General features: G+C 34.4%; 2 protein-coding genes across 4 annotated transcripts in view; one reads left to right on the forward strand and one right to left on the reverse strand.

Moving 5' to 3' along the window:
- LOC114328959 (pecanex-like protein 1) overlaps positions 1–17,206 on the reverse strand; it is a 109,992-nt gene that overhangs the window by 17,206 nt on the left and 75,580 nt on the right. Inside the window, exons 22-24 of the mRNA XM_050651575.1 lie at positions 16,308–16,498; positions 16,038–16,225; positions 67–207 (exon numbers count right to left, since the gene is read on the reverse strand). Of these exons, the coding sequence (XP_050507532.1) occupies positions 67–207; positions 16,038–16,225; positions 16,308–16,498 (520 nt within the window). The remainder of the gene's footprint in view (positions 1–66; positions 208–16,037; positions 16,226–16,307; positions 16,499–17,206) is intronic.
- LOC114328946 (leucine-rich repeat-containing protein 15-like) lies at positions 2,749–13,250 on the forward strand. Of its 3 annotated transcripts, none has more exons than XM_050651584.1 (2): positions 2,749–3,340; positions 12,671–13,250. In XM_050651584.1, exons 1-2 carry the CDS (start codon positions 2,834–2,836, stop codon positions 13,121–13,123), a joined length of 960 nt encoding a protein of 319 aa, XP_050507541.1. In that variant the 5' UTR covers positions 2,749–2,833; the 3' UTR covers positions 13,124–13,250. The 3 variants fall into 3 exon arrangements, with proteins under 3 accessions (XP_050507541.1, XP_028133734.2, XP_028133735.2); XM_028277933.2 differs by having other exon boundaries at positions 2,751–3,499; positions 12,830–13,250; XM_028277934.2 differs by lacking the exon at positions 2,749–3,340 and adding an exon at positions 6,642–7,335 and having other exon boundaries at positions 12,830–13,250.

The following is a 17,206-nucleotide window of genomic DNA, read 5'->3' on the forward strand; positions in this document are numbered from 1 at the left end:
TGGAAGATATGATAGAATGTTAAAAGTAGGTAGGATGAGTGGAGAGGCTTTGTTTGTCTTATTTACCGTTCCTTCCATTCCTTCTTCAGGTATCCAGTCTTTCCAGTAGGTGCGGCCTCCCCTCATCCTGAAGAACTCGTTCGGCCATAGGAGATCTACTTTGCCTATTTGGTTTACAGAGTCAAATACAGCACCTGGTTCTATAATCTGCAAAAAACATTATATTGTGACTATATAAGATGAGCTTATGACAGGAGAAACATTATATTTCCTAAATAAATAGAAGTTAATACCAAGTTAATAAATAAATTACTTAATAATCAATACATAAATGATCAGTTACTAAATAAATGATCATGAACAACAAATTATCCAGATAAGACCTTTTATATTCTCTCCATGCGTGTCTGTGGTGTCATCTAACTCTCGCATTTAATCGCAATTACTGGACGTCTTGTACTACAGGTTTTATAGAAAACAAAATAATCATACAAATAAACAGTTAGGAATACTCTCTGAAAATTTCAGATTGATCGGAGTAAAATCACCAGAGATACATAATGTTGAATATTCCTACCTTCGACTCGCTTTGCTCCGGTTTCGCGCCAGCATGCTTGAGCCTAGTTTCATCGTCCAACAACTGTTTCCCCTCTTTTTGTAGATTACTCCGCGATTCAAAAATATATTCCGATGTGCAACACTTTACGATTTAACAGACAAAAAATAAGGACGAAGTTGTCAATACCTTAAACGCGATTTTCTCAAAACAGCTTTTTCAAAGACAGTGGACGTTGTATCTCTAAAAATACTCGTTATCCACATGAAATTTTGCATTTATTTTCTTAGACATTTCGTGAGCTAACGAGAGGAGTGTGTTTCGTAAGGTATCGAGATATTTGTTTTTAGGCTTATTTTTTTGTTTAAGGGTCATTCCATTTCAAATCACTCAATTTTGGAGCAAAAAAAATTTTGGACCTCCGATTTCTCTGAAAATTGGTATATAGCTTCTGCGGGACGTAAAAATAAGATATTTAAGGTCAAAAATCTTCTTCTTCTTCTTCTTTTTCTCAAAATGTTATTTTATGCGATTTTACAATGATTTGGTGTTTATTTATACAAATTTGCATTTTCTATCGTAAAGTATCAATGGAAAACATAATATTTTAATAGAAGGGACTCAAAAATGTCATTATATGGCATTATAACAAGTTACTTTGATTCAAAACAAGCTTTTCATCAAATTTATAGTGTAGAAAACGTTAAAATACCGTATTTTACATTTTTCTCCATTCATAAAATACATCATAATCGATTTGGCTGAAAATTTTCCCACAGATAGACAAAATATAGGACTTTAAGTCGTGAGAAGGATTTGAATTATATTACAATACCAAAAAAGTTACATGGAATATTATAGTCAACAATATAGGCGTCTATTTTAAGTACAATTAACTCGAAAATATCGACCTCACGACAAAAATTGTTAAAAAGAAATTGTAATAATTGCAAATACTATTTATTTGGAAAAATTTCAGTTCCTACCATTTTTGTCGAAAAGTTAAAAATGGCGGAGATATTGAGCAAAAGAGGTTCTCCTTTAAAATCAAGATGGCGGCTAACGTAACGGAGGAATTCATTCGTGATTTTAAATTTAGGCTACTGTTGACTCCCCTAAAGATAAATAAAATTTTGGGCAGCTCGGTATTTAAGGTCAAATGCTATCCCGACTGGACTAATATATAGTTTTGAGTCTGATATTACTGCATGTAACTTTTTTGGTATTGTAATATAATTCAAATCCTTCTGACCACTTAAAGTCCTATCTTTTGGCTATCTGTGGGCAAATTTTCAGCTAAATCGATGATGATGTATTTTGGGAATGGAGGAAAATGTAAAAAACGGTATTTTAACGTTTTTTACACTATAAAATTTGATCAAAAACTTGTTTTGATTCAAAATAACTTATTTTAATGCCATATAATGACATTTTTGAGTCCTTTCTATTAAAATATTATGTTTTTCATTGATACTTTACGACAAAAAATGCAAATTTGTTTAAATAAACACCAAAGAAGAAGATTTTTTGACCTTAAATATCTTCTTTTTACGTCCCGCAGAAGCTATATACCAATTTTCAGACAAATCGGAGATCCAAAATTTTTTGCCTGAGTGATTTGACATGGAATGTACCTTAACAATAATAAATACATTGATTTGAACCCTTTTGTTATAAAGAATTTTGTTTTTTTTTGACTTCCTAATTATAAAAAAAACTCAAAAATCGTTAAAAATAAAAAAAACTGGACATCCTTACCTCGAAAAACTCATATAAAATCTTTTTAATTTTTTTGTTTCACATGATCCAGTGATGATTTAGATGTCCAACGCAAAATCCATTTTTTTGTAGGTGTCTGTAAAAATTTGCCACCGTTGGCTTATTTTTCAATACTTTTCCTTGAAATTTTTTTGAATATTCTTTGAATTGTACTTAATATGCTTATGAAATTTAAAAATAAAATATTTGTAGCATATTTTAAAAAAATCACAAAAAGTGCTTGAAATGTTGATTATACATGCCAAGAATTCTGAAATATACTATGGCATCATAGTCAACGAAAGAAAATAAACATTCAAGAAAACGAAAAGGTTAAGAAATATAAATAAGTATACAGTTTTCAGATTTATTATAAACAAATCTGAACTAATCACAAGACCTTCAAAAATGGTGCTGATAACACACACATCTTTATCATTGCTTTCATTGCCAATAATTGATCCAAAACATAACATCACTCCACAACATTGAATTCCAAATAGATAGTAGTTCTCAATCATGCTGCGAATATACGTCACCGTTTTAGTGCTCTGCCTTTTCGGCATTTCCTTAGCAACAGCGCAGTTAAAAGACATCACTGTCGAGATATTCAAAGACAACAAGTCAGTGACTTTAATGAAAACAGTAACGTTTCTACACGAACCTTATATAACAGATATCTTTATAGAAAAGCAAGATGTGCCAGTGTTGAAGACGGGAATATTTGATGGCTTGTTTCTGCTTCATACCATAAACATAAGAAATACGAACTTAGTGACATTAGAACCGAATATATTTAAAGGACTGAGACGGATCAGAAAAATCAGTTTGAATTTCAACAAGATCTATTCCGTCCCTCAGAATGTTTTTACAAATATACCTGTGTATATAGTAGCTCTTAGAGGTAATGGGATAACACATATTAGCGAAAATGCGTTCTATAACCTTCAAAATCTGAGAAATTTGGACTTGAGTAGTAATAATATCGAACTACTGCCCAAAAATCTTTTTGTTAACACCAAGAACCTCAAATACATCGATCTGAGCTACAATAAGCTAAGACACTTCCCTGCAGTTCCTTACAAACCGTATCCTTTCTTTGATGTAGCTTTCGCCAACATGGTACCTGGAGAGCCATCCTTCCTTGATTTAAGTTACAATAACTTCTCCTTCATCAGCTACTACCTCCTTAGAGGCATCCACTATATCGATGAGTTGCGTCAACAACCACATCAAACTGATCAGTGAGTACGCTTTTGATGATTTCACGAAGATTAATACTTTGAATCTGGATAGTAACGATCTGAACGAGATGAGTGAAGGGTTACTGAATATTCTTACGTACGTAGACAATGTGAGGGTCGAAAATAACCCGTGGAGTGATGCATTCGTGTGCAAATATACGGACTGGTGTCAAGAACATGAAAAATCTAACTATATGGAGAGGAAGTGTCCTTTAAAACAGTAATTATAATATTTTTAATAGAAATTTTGTTTTATTAATTTTTAGAATTGTACTTAGTTGTTATAGTTGTTATAATTGTTATAGTTGTTTTATTAATTATTTAATAATTGTTACATATTTATATTAGAAATAAAATTGTTTTACTGAGGCGTCTATAAATATTAGAAGAAGCGTTCCCCAGGCTGGGAGGTTAGGGCATTGGGCTAACCCCAGTACATAACCCAGAAAAAAAAGGTTAAAAGACCCAATCACACGCCTCGGAATAGAACGGAACAACAAAGATGACATAAGCTTCGAATAAGGACACAGGCTTTTGGTACAGGGAACGCTTAAGGTATATCAAAAAAACTTAAAAAGAAGTCTTACATGAATTAACAGAACTTAATTAATTGTTAAGTAACATAAAATGCTTAACATGGAATCTTCACGTTTGAATAAAAGTTGGCGTCGATTTTTTATGAAAAATTGTAAAAAAAAACATCTGCCGATGGAGTACAATTGCATTTTTTTTTTCACTTATAAAAACGGATTTTTAAATGTTTATATTTGCAGTGACCACTTTGTAGTATATTATTATTCTTATAATATAATTAATATAATTTTACATCATACAATTTTACACCTAAATCCTGAATAACTTTATCATTGTTATTACTCGTATATTAAACCTTAGAAAAAAACCACGAATAATAAGTAAACACGACATCGAACTGTGCGTGTGGTTGATATAGTTTCTTGTGTATAAAGACAGACATAGGTGCAAAGACATTATTATTCGTATTTATTATTCATCATCATCATGCAACCTCTTCTGCCCACTGCTGGACATAGGTCTCTCCCATTCTTCGCCACTCTTCACGGTTCTGTGCTTCTTGTTGCCATTTCTTGGATATTCGGTTAATGTCGTCCATCCAGCGTGTTGGTGGTCGTCCTCTGCTGCGTTTGCCTTCTCTTGGGCGCCAGTCAATTAGTTTTCTGGTCCATCTTGAGTCTTTCAGTCGCGCTATGTGACCTGCCCAATTCCATTTCAGCTTGGCTATACGTTCAACGACATCAGTGATACCTGTTCTTTTCCTTAAGTCTTGGTTCCTTATTTTGTCTTTTTTTGTCACGCCGAGAATCGATCTTTCCATACGCCTTTGTGTCACTCGCATTTTTAGTGCTGTTGTTTTTGTGAGCGTGAGAGTTTCTGCTCCGTATGTCATAATAGGAAGAACGCATTGGTCAAATGTCTTCCGTTTCATAGCTGTCGGGATGTTGCTCTTAAAGATGTCTCTTAGTGAACCATACGCCGCCCAAGCATGTGTTATTTGTCGTTGAAATTCGCAAGTCTGATTATCCTTGCCTAATCCGATTTCATGACCGAGATATATGTACTTTTCTGTCAATTCTACCACTTTATTTTGGATGGTTAGGTGTTCGCTGGGAACAAAATTTGTCATAAATTTGGTCTTGCTGATGTTCATTTTTAGACCTATTGTTGAAGATACGTTTTCTAATTCTAGTAGCATTTGTTGTGCTTCATCCAGATCTTCGGTAATAAGTACTATATCGTCGGCAAAACGCAGATGATTGAGCATTTCTCCATCTATTTTTATTCCTCTATTTTCCCAATTTAGCATTTTAAAGGCGTATTCGAGGACCGCTATAAATAATTTAGGTGAGAGAGTGTCGCCCTGTCTCACACCCCGCTTGATATGAATTTCTCTGGTAGTATCATGCAGTTTTACACGCATTGTGGCGTTTTGGTATAATCTTTGCACTAACTTTGTAGACCGGTAATCTATTCTACTATTGTTCGGAGCAGTTATAATGCTGTCTAATTCCACAGTGTCGAAGGCTTTGTGAAAGTCTACGAAGATAACTACCAGTGGTCTGTTATATTCTATCGACTTTTCTATTAGGGTTTTTACTGTTTGTAGGTGGTCGTTTGTTCCGAATTTTGAGCGGAATCCAGCTTGTTTTCGGGGTTGGTAGAAATCTAACTTTTTTTCTAGTCTTGTAATGATTCGGGTAAACATTTTATAAATGTGGTTCAATAAGCTGATTGGTCTATAGTTTTCTAGGTGCGCCTTGTCTCCTTTCTTGTGTAGTAAACTTGTTACTGCATTGTTCCATGTTTCCGGTATGCAACAATATGTTAGACAAAGGTAAACAAAATTTTTATTTGGTTGAGAAGGGCACGTCCACCCATCTTTATAGCTTCTATTACGACTCCATCTTCTCCTGGCGCTTTGTTGACAAAAAAAAAACAACAAAGCGCCAGGTATTTATTATTAGACGTGACTATTTCGAAAAAGTGTTAGATTAGTATTGTAATAATTGTTGACAGTTGTGGTTCAACACCGTATGTGATATGTAAATATAATGGTATTAGAATTAAAATACAGTTTCATTTAATTCGGCCCAAATAAGCAGATTAAACACCAACCCTCTGCTGTCATCAACACAAGTTGAAAAAATACTATTACATTACTTCAAGTAAGTAATTTATAACTGCTACTTAATTAAAATTGCTACTTAATTATTATTGCTACTTAATTAAAAAACATCTGAACTTTTTTCATATTGTATTACATGGACTAAAAAATAATCTGTTATTTATACTAAAATATGAACACAGCCTACAATTGTTTATAAAATTATTAAATTATCTACTATATATTTCTAGGTTTGCATGGTAAAAAACGTTTGAAAAAGTCAGTAATTTTTAAGGTACCTATTAAGAAATATACACAGTTCTCAGATTTATTATAAATAAATTCGAACTGATTAAGAGACCTTCAAAAATGGTGCTGATAACACACATCTTATCATTGCTTATAATGCCAATAATTGATCCAAAACAAAACATCACCCCAAAACATTGAATAGATAGTAGTTCTTAATAATGGTCCGAATATACGTCACCGTTTTAGTGCTCTGCTTTTTCGGCATTTCCTTCACAACAGCGCAGTTAAATAACATCACCGTTGTGATATACAAAAACAATACATCAGTGACTTTAATGAAAGCAGTAACTTTACTAAACGAAACCTATATAACGGAAATCTTAATAGAAGATGAAGATGTGCCAGTGTTGAAGACGGGAATATTCGACAGCTTGTTTCTGCTTCAAACAGTGAACGTTAGGAATGCGAACTTGGTGATATTACAACCGAATATATTTAAAGGACTGAAACGGATCAGAAAAATCAATTTAAATTTCAACAAGATTGATTCCGTCCCTCCGAATGTTTTTACAAATATACCTGTATATATAATAGCTCTTAGAGGTAACGAGATAAAACAGATTAGTGAAAACGCGTTCTATAACCTCCAAAATCTGAGAAATTTGGACTTGGGCAGTAATAATATCGAACTACTGCCCAAAAATCTTTTTGTTAACACCAAGAACCTCAAATACATCGATCTCAGCTACAATAAGCTAAGACATTTCCCTGCAGTTCCTTACAAACCGTATCCTTTCTTTGATGTAGCTTTCGCCAACATGGTACCGGGAGAGCCATCCTTTCTTGATTTAAGTTACAATAACTTCTCCTTCATTAGCTACTACCTCCTCAGAGGCATCCACTATATCGACGAATTGCGTCTGCACAACAACCACATCAAACTGATCAGTGAGTACGCTTTTGATGATTTCACGAAGATTAATACTTTGAATCTAGATAGTAACGACCTGAACGAGATGAGCGAAGGGTTGCTGAGTGTTCTTACGTACGTAGAGAGTGTGAGGGTCGAAAATAACCCGTGGAGTGATACATTCGTGTGCAAATACACGGACTGGTGTGAAAAACATGGAAAATCTAACTATATGGAGAGGAAGTGTCCTTTAAAACAGTAATTATAATATTTTTAATAGAAATTTTGTTTTATTAATTAGTATAATTGTATATAGTTGTTATAATTATAATTGTTATGGTTGTTTTATTATTTAATAATTATTACATATTTATAATAGAAATAAAATTGTTTTTCTCTCAGGGGAGTCTGTAAATACTAGATGAAGTGCCCCCAGGTGCTCTCACCGGAATTTTCTGGAGGGTAGGTGGGAAATAAAATACCACCCGTGAACCAACTAACCGAATGGACGGAACCTGTTAGCTGTAGATCCGTCTAGGAGAAGGATCCTCTGAACCCAAACCTCTGGTCCCCCAGGTTGGGGGCTAACCCCAGTACCAAACCCAGAAAAAAAGTGTTAGAAGACCCAATCATACGTCTCGGAACAGAACGGAACAACAAAGACGACATAAGCTTCGAAAAAGGACATGAGTTTTTGGTTCATGGAACGTTCAAGGTATATCAAAAAACTTAATGACGTCTTACATGAATTAACAGAATTCAACATAGATGAGGCAGTTATTGGTGATGTTAAGTCACAATGACGACCTCTCGTGGATTTCCGTTGAACTAGGTTCTTGGAGATTTTTAATGGCAAATTCTGAGCGCACAGGCATTTGAAACAATATTCATTATTTATTTGTACAGCTTGTTCCTAAAAAAACTGATCAGTTTCGATATCTTAGTAAGATTTGATCATTTTGAGCAGTGTATTTGATTGGTCTGACATTATATTATATTTATTATGACCAACGAACTGTCAATACTGATGGAATGGGCAAGAAGCGAATTTATTGCGGCCAGGATGAGATAGCGTAGTCAGGGAAGGATGGAAGATAATCGCCATCTTTCGTAAACAAAAAAATTGATAGTGGTAGTCAGCAGGGTTGCCAGATTGGTGTATTTTCCCACAATTTTGGAGTAATTTGAAAGCGTCTAGGGGAATTTTTCTAAGCAGAAATGGTTGGGGTTGGGGGATTTTTTTGGGGTGACAATTATGGGTGATTTTAAGAAGTCATGGTAAATTAAATTTGCGAATAAACATAGAACTGTAAATAATACTCTCATATAACCGAAGACGATAGGACCTATGAATTATTTCCAGTTCTTTCCAGTGTGAATTTTACACGTAATTTGCCGTGTAAAAACAGAAAGGTAGGGATAGCCGTAAAATATTTGCGAATTATGTACCGATGGCCTTAAACATGATGTGGATGTTTGTTTGTTTCAAACCTCCCAAATTTAAATTTTTGCCGCATCTTAATAAATTAGTAGTCAAATGTAGAGAACAGTAAACAAAAATTATACTACTTATCAACAGAAGGCCCTGGAAATAATTCATAGGTCTTATCTTCTTCGATTATATGAGAGTATAATATACAGTTCTACGTGTACATCCGCAAATTTAATTTTCCATGACCCCTTAAAATCTTCCATAATTTTCACCCCAAAAAATCTCTAAACCATTTCTGCTTAGAGAAGTTCCCCTACACGCTTTCAAATTACCCCAAAATTGTGGGAAAATACCCCAATCTGGCAACCCTGACGTACCTGACAAGCACTGTCAATTTGTTTGTTTACGAAAGATGGCGATTATCTTCCCTCCTTTACCTGAGTATCTTTATCTCATCCTGAAGTCATTAAATTCGATTAATGGCGATTCCATCAGTGTTGGCAGTTCGTTGATTGGGAGCCATTTTTTGAGGTTCATCAGAATAAGTTATCTGACAAATTTTAAGATTTGGCAGTGACAGTGACAGTATGTAAATAATAAGTATTTATCCTTCAAAATACACTGCTCAATTTTCTACAAAATACTCTTTAAGAGTCGTATCAGTTTTTTTAGGAACCAGCTGTACATGTCTTAAATTTATTGTTAAGTAATAAAAAATGCTTAACATGGAATCTTAACGTTTAAATACAAGTTGGCGTCGATGTTCTATGAAAAATAATTGTAAAAAAACATCTGCTGCACAGTCGGAAAAATGAAAGTATACGCTCTGAGCTTCGCTGGTGTCGCTCCTAGCGGACTACTAATTCAACTTTCACCGGTAATTTTTAAATTTATTATTTAATTGTTATCGCTTAATATTTACAACGCAAAAAAGTACCTAATTAAATTGTAATCGATTTTTTAAAGATTTTGCTAATCATTTTGACGTTCTATTGATAAAATATGAATTTCTTACTTCGGATACTTTCACAATTATCATGTAGATGGCGCTAAGATTTTTAGATTTAATTATAATTACATATTACGGAACATTAAAAAAACTTAAATTCAGTATTTAAAACGTAAGTATATTTAAGGTAAAAATATATACCACAGCTTTGACCAACTAATATTTTTTATAATTAATGTTTTTAATTTAATTTTAAATTAATCACTTTGACACTTATGTCAAATTTCCGATAAACGTTTACAGACTTGCCACTACTGGCGCTCGCGAATTTGTAAATATCCCCTCTACGTACGAGCTCACAGCGTATAGGGCTTTTCATCGATTGTCATTTGTTTCGAGCTTCTGTCATATGTTGTATAATCTGTGTATAATATTAATATACACGGATTATACAACTTATGACAGCAGCTCGAAACAAATGACTGTGAATGAAAAGCCCTATACCCATGAACGATCACATCAATCACTTATTTTGTATTTGCTATCTTTTTCTATAACAAACGTTTGTTATAGGGCTTTTCATCGATTGTCATTTGTTTCGAGCTTCTGTCATAATGTTGTATAATCCGTGTATAATATTAATATACACGGATTATACGAAATATGACAGAAGATCGAAACAAATGACTGTGAATGAAAAGCCCTATAGGGGTTTTCATCGATTGTCATTTGTTTCGAGCTCCTGTCATGTGGCACATAATATTAATATATCTACGTCATACGTTATTGGCAAATACCAATGATACAAATCAAAGACGTATGACGTAGATATATTAATATTATGTGACACATGACAGAAGCTCGAAACAAATGACAATCGATGAAAAGCCCTATATGCCAATAACGTATGACGTAGATATCTTAATATTATGTGACACATGACAGAAGCTCGAAACAAATGATTGTGATCAAACAAAATAAGTGATTGATGTGATCGTTCATGGGTATAGGGCTTTTCATTCACAGTCATTTGTTTCGAGCTTCTGTCACATGTCGTATAATCCGTGTATATTAATATTATACACAGATTATACAACATATGACAGAAGCTCGAAACAAATGACAATCGATGAAAAGCCCTATTCTTTCATTTTTTCCGACTGTAAGTAATTTATATTAATGATACTTAATTAGAAATCTGAACTTTTTTCATACTGTATCACATGGACTAAAAACATAACCTCTGTTACTAAGATCTGCAGAAATGTACAATTTTTTATAAAATTATTAAATTATATACTATACAGGGTGATTCATTAAGGATGTTGACCTCTGAGTTGTAGATTCTAAAGATCAAAATTTTAAGATTTATCCCAAATCACTTACAATAAAATGTGGCTCTTTACTTAGTAGTGTCAGGGTGTTATATTTAAAAGCTATTTGTACCCAGTACATTAAAACTATTTGACATATCCATGTCATACTTGACAGAAAGTGTAGGTACTGTACACCCTACTAAATTATGATAAATAAACATTTCTGGCTATTACCAGAGGCGTACGACATTGGACAATGAATGGTTGACCCTTCCCAACTTATACGCCACTGGGGGAGTTTCCATTTTAGCGCAATTTTTCGATTCTCCAATACTTTCTACGTAAATAATATACTCTTCATTCGTAACGATAAAGTCATTAGTTTTCGAGATATTTGAAGTTCAAAATGAAACTGCTCAGTGATTTTGATTAATGTATTGTGCCAATCACTGTGCCGTTTCATTTTAAACTTCATATCTCGAAAACTAATGATTTTATCGTTACGAATGAAGAGTATATTATTTACAAAATATTGGAGAATCTAAAAATTATGCTTAAATAGTATTTCCGTCAGTAGCGTAGAATTTGGGAAAGGCCAACCATTCATTATTCCCTGTCGTACGCCTCTGGTAGTAGTTAGAAACGTTTATTTAACATAATTTAGAAGGGAGCACAGTACCTTCACTTTCTGTGAAGTATGACAAGGATATGTCAATTAGTTATAAAGTACTGGGTACAAATAATTTTTAAATAAAACACCCTGTAACTCGTAAAGAGCCACATTTTATTCAATTTATTTGAGTTAAATCTTAATATTTTGAGGTCTAGAATCTACAACTCTGAGATTGAACATTCTTAATGAATCACCCTGTAAATTTTTAAGGTTTACATGGTAAAAGACGTTTCAAAAAGTCAGTAATTCTTCAGGTATTAGGAATTATACACAGTTCTCAGATTTATTATAAATGAATTCGAACTAATTACGAGACCTTCAAAAATGGTACTGATAACACACATCTTATCATTGCTTATAATGCCAATAATTGATCCAAAACATAATATCACCTAAAAACATTGAATTCTAAGTAGATAGTAGTTCTTAATAATGCACCGAATATCCGTCACCGTTTTAGTGCTCTGCCTTTTAGGCATTTCCTTCACAACAGCGCAGTTAAACAACATCACCGTTGTGATATACAAAAACAATACGTCAGTGACTTTACTGAAAGCAGCAACTTTACTAAACGAAACCTATATAACAGAAATCTTAATAGAAGAGGAAGATGTTCCAGTGTTGAAGACGGGAATATTCGACAGCTTGTTTCTGCTTCAAACAGTGAACGTTAGGAATACGAACTTGGTGACATTACAACCGAATATATTTAAAGGACTGAAACGGATCAGAAAAATCAATTTAAATTTCAACAAGATTGATTCCGTCCCTCCGAATGTTTTTACAAATATACCTGTATATATAATAGCTCTTAGAGGTAACGGGATAAAACAGATTAGTGAAAATGCGTTCTATAACCTCCAAAATCTGAGAAATTTGGATTTGGGCAGTAATAATATCGAACTACTGCCCAAAAATCTTTTTGTTAACACCAAGAACCTGAAATACATCGATCTGAGCTACAATAAGCTAAGACACTTCCCTGCAGTTCCTTACAAACCGTATCCCTTCTTCGACGTAGCTTTCGCCAACATGGTACCTGGAGAGCCATCTTTTCTTGATTTAAGTTACAATAACTTCTCCTTCATCAGCTACTACCTCCTTAGAGGCATCCACTATATCGACGAGTTGCGTCTGCAGAACAACCACATCAAACTGATCAGTGAGTACGCTTTTGATGATTTCACGAAGATTAATACTTTAAATCTGGATGGTAACGATCTTAAAGAGATGAGCGATGGGTTGCTGGGTGTTCTTACGTACGTAGAGAATGTGAAGGTAGAAAATAACCCGTGGAGAGAAAGCTTCGTGTGCAAATATACGGACTGGTGTGAAAGACATGAAAAATCTAACTATATGGAGATGAAGTGTCCTTTAAAACTATGGTTATAATATTTGTAATAGAAATTTTATTTTATTAATTATTATAATTGTATATAGTTGTTATAGTTATAATTGTTATAGTTGTTTTATTAATTATTACATATTTATAATATATACATATAGAAGTTTTGGAGAACCTGACGTTGTAAAATTCATTAAGGTAGCACGCCTAATACCTCCTCTACACATCGGCAGACGCGTCTGCGGATGCATCTGCCGATGTATCATCACGAGCTGACCACACATCTGTAGGTACACATCTGCTGTAAATCGTTCAGTCTGTGTTAATTCTCGGGTGACGCAATATCTACTTCGAATTCACTGCGAAAACTAATGCGTCGTAGAGGTCAGAGGTCAGATGTGTGGAGAGGCATCGGGCGTTCGCACTGAAACCCTTTGATCTGTGCTAGGAAAACCGACAACAATCGGATATTTCGCAGACACGTCCGCCCACGTGATATATACACAACAAACGATCACATTACCCCATCTACACATCTGCTGATGCATCCACAGATGCCGTCCGCGGACGCGTCTGCCGATGTGTACAGGAGCCATTAGATGGATAGGTCATGTAATCAGGCGAGACGAAGATCTCATAGTCAGAAAAGTTTTTGACCGAAGAAAGCCGATGGACAACGAGGAAGAGGAAGACCGAGACTTGGGTACCAAGACAACAGAGAATTATTTAAAATCTATTGGAATTAGAGCATGAAGAAGAGTTGCCAGAGACAGGGGCGAATGGAGGATTGTTCTGAAGAAGGCTTTGGCTCATAAAGAGCGGTTCACACAAAAATTTAAGAAGTTTTTTATCTTTTTCTTTTTTTTATTCAGTTAAATCTATTGTGTATTGATTCAGTAATTCTTGTAACACGTAACACGACACTATCATTAGTAACAAATGGAAAACAATGAATAATTTGAGAAAATAATAAATGTAATGTGGATCGTGTATTATGTATAATTACAGTTACAAAATAATTAAATTATAGAGTCAATTGTCACTGTTTTCAATAACGTTTATTACTTCCACGGTTCTGGATGACACTTATCAATCGAGTTGGCATATAACTGATCACGTTTTAGATGTCGCTTTGGAGAAAAGTGATCAAGTCCTCAATGAGAAACATCGGAAGCTCTTCACATATTGTTGGAGCAGGTATATGACGTTTTACAAGCCTTTTGAGAAGACTGCTCAATAGGATTAAGGTCTGGATTTTGAGAAGGCCAGTCATCGATTGCGTCATCACGCCCAGATGGATGACATCACTAGTATGATATACAGGGTGTCCAGAAACTCTACCGACAAACGAAGACAGGAGATTCTTCAGATAATTTTAAGACAATTTAGCTCAATTCGCCTAGTCCGAAAATGCTTCCTAAAGGAGCTAGAGCTCTTCGAAGATGGCTTCTTGTAATTAGTTTTTCTTAAATACCTCCAGAACGCTTCAATTTAGAAAAACGAAAATCCGTACGTATATCTATCTTCCAGAGATAAATCGATTCCATCTATACCCAATTTCTAGTACCGATCATAGGCGTCCGTTTTGGGTAGGGCAACGGTTATTTTATCACATAACTTTTTTGTCTTTAACTTTTAAGCATTTTTGACACTGGATTATTAAATTGTGAGGTATTCTAGTACTAAAGGGTACTCTTGGTTTAAGTCCGTAGGACACACGGTTTTCTAGAAAAATCGAATTGAAAATTTTTCGTTTTTTGAATTTGAATAAAAATTGAAAAAATTTTTCAAAAAAAAACGGTGTATTTTATGAACTTAAAGCAAGAGTAACTTTTAGTACTAGAATACCTCATAACTTAATAACCTAGAGTCAAAAATGCTTAAAAATGAAAGACAAAAATGTTATGCGATAAAATAACCGTTGACCTAACCAAAACGGACGCATATGACCCGTACTAGAAATTCGCAGTTAATGAAATCGATTCATCTCTGAAATATAAATAAACGTACCAGTTTTCAGATTTCTAAATAGTTTTTTTTTAATTTTTTTTGGAAATTCAAAAAAAGAAAAATTTTCAAATCGATTTTTCTAGAAAACGGTGTATCCTATCGACCTAAAACAAGAGTACCTTTTAGTTGTAGAATATCTCACAATTTAATAATCCCGAGTCAAATATGCTTAAAAATTAAAGATAAAAAAGTTATGCGATAAAATAATTGTTGCCCTACCCAAAAAGGACGCCTATGACCGGTACTAGAAATTCGCAACGCATGGAGTCGATTTATCTGTGGAAGATAAATATGTGTACCAATTTTCGTTTTTCTGAATAGAAGCGTTCTGGAGTTATTTAAGAAAAACTACTTACAAGACACCATCTTCAAAGAGCTCTAGCTCCTTTAGGAAGCATTTTCGGACTAGGTGAATTGGGTTAAAATATCTTAAAATTATCTGAGGAATCTCCTGTCTTCGTTTGTCGGTAGAGTTTCTGGATACCCTGTATATGCCAAAAAATTATAATTTAAAAATAAAAATCGACCTTATTTGTAATTTATCTCCAGAGTAGCCCATTCTCGATAAAATGAATTTATTCCAACTCAAACGTCCTCACCGTTCCTATAACTTCAGAGGCTTATATCTTAAAACCATGATTTTTTGGAGTTACGCGCCCATTGAGTCTTTTGTTCTACACATCAAGGACTACCAAAACCCAAAGTTTCAGAGCATTTTTTTTTTTAATTTGAATTACTCCTCTTGGTTTAAAAACAGACTATAGCTATTAATAAACTTCTTTTTGGTACGCGGGATCCAGGCCTATCCCTCTTACGACGTTGTGCACATGTGCACATGCTGAACCTTCGTTTGTGCAAGTTCTTCCTCGGTGGTATCGTTCCAGGTTTCATGTAAATATTAAACCTGTATGTTTAACTAATGTATATCAATGGTAAAAAGACTTTACTTACCCTTACTCTAGAGGCACATTCCCGTTCAGCAATGGGATTTGTGTCTAAGGCCTTATCCTCTCCGCGGATCTGAACATCCGGAGCTTGAGAAACAGCTCTTTCATCTCTCTCCTTGAACAAACCCGCCAAACTGACTAGAGTTGAACTCGTTGGTTTCCCGACAGATACTAGACTACCCCTATTGCCACCTGAAATAAAAAATATTAAGAATATTTCGACCAAAAATTGATATTGATCTTCAATGTATTATGCACCAGCCAAAATTCTTACCTAAAGATGTCCTGCTCAAGCTAGACCCTCTTCCAATGCTGCCACCTAGATGGGAACCATCGGTAGACTGACTTCCGGTATGGGCTAGAGTTGAAACCGGAGTCATGGCGTACATTCCTTCATGGGCTGTGCCAGCTTCTTCTCTGTTGGCCGAGCCGCTGGAACAGCCCTCACCACAACGTTTCCTTATCCTAAAAAATGTTACATTCATGATCATAAAAAGCAAGTATAGAAATCTATATTTTTAGAGTTGGTATATTTAAATGTAAAAAATATCCGAAAGGATTTTCCAAGAAGTTGAGTAAACACGTTTTTGGTCCTAGCAGACCATCATCACTGAGTCTTGATTACACCAGGTGGACAACCAAATAATAAAGATTAACAGACTCTTGAATGAACTACTGAAAGTATATGAAGTTACTATTAACACCCTAGAGAATGTTCTCGAGCCACTTCTCGAAGTATGTAGAGTTTATGTCTTCATGATGGTTTCACTGTTTTCTTCTGATATAAAAACAATTCGCCATTTTGCAGAAAACCATGGCCGCTGGCCCTTACCTGTAAATTCTGTCGACAAACCAGCACCAGAACCAGCTCTCCTGGTTCTGTTAGTTTTAGAAAGCTTGTAATGCCGTGTGGCTTCAATTTAAGAAGATATTCATTGCTCTTTCTGTCTCGCCCTAAGATTCCTTACTGCTTGGAATTGGAACTTTGAGAACCTATATCTTTTTCATCTTCAACAATCTTTGATCTTTATTACTACTAGGTTACTTTATTACTACTATGAATATGTTACTTGGTTAAGACTTAACGTATGTGTACATAAGGACACAATGTTGTACATAAAGACCTCTAAAGATGCTCTAAATCACAAGATTCTTACATTTTCTTCTTTTCCC

Source organism: Diabrotica virgifera, chromosome 1, assembly GCF_917563875.1.
Source record: "Diabrotica virgifera virgifera chromosome 1, PGI_DIABVI_V3a".
Lineage (NCBI taxonomy): Eukaryota > Metazoa > Arthropoda > Insecta > Coleoptera > Chrysomelidae > Diabrotica > Diabrotica virgifera.

Coding starts and splice junctions, on each gene's coding strand:
- LOC114328946 (XM_050651584.1), top strand. CDS start 2,834: ATGCTGCGAATATACGTCACCGTTTTAGTGCTCTGCCTTTTCGGCATT. Junction 3,341..12,670: donor TTTTTGTTAACACCAAGAAC/CTCAAATACATC, acceptor AACACCAAGAAC/CTGAAATACATCGATCTGAG.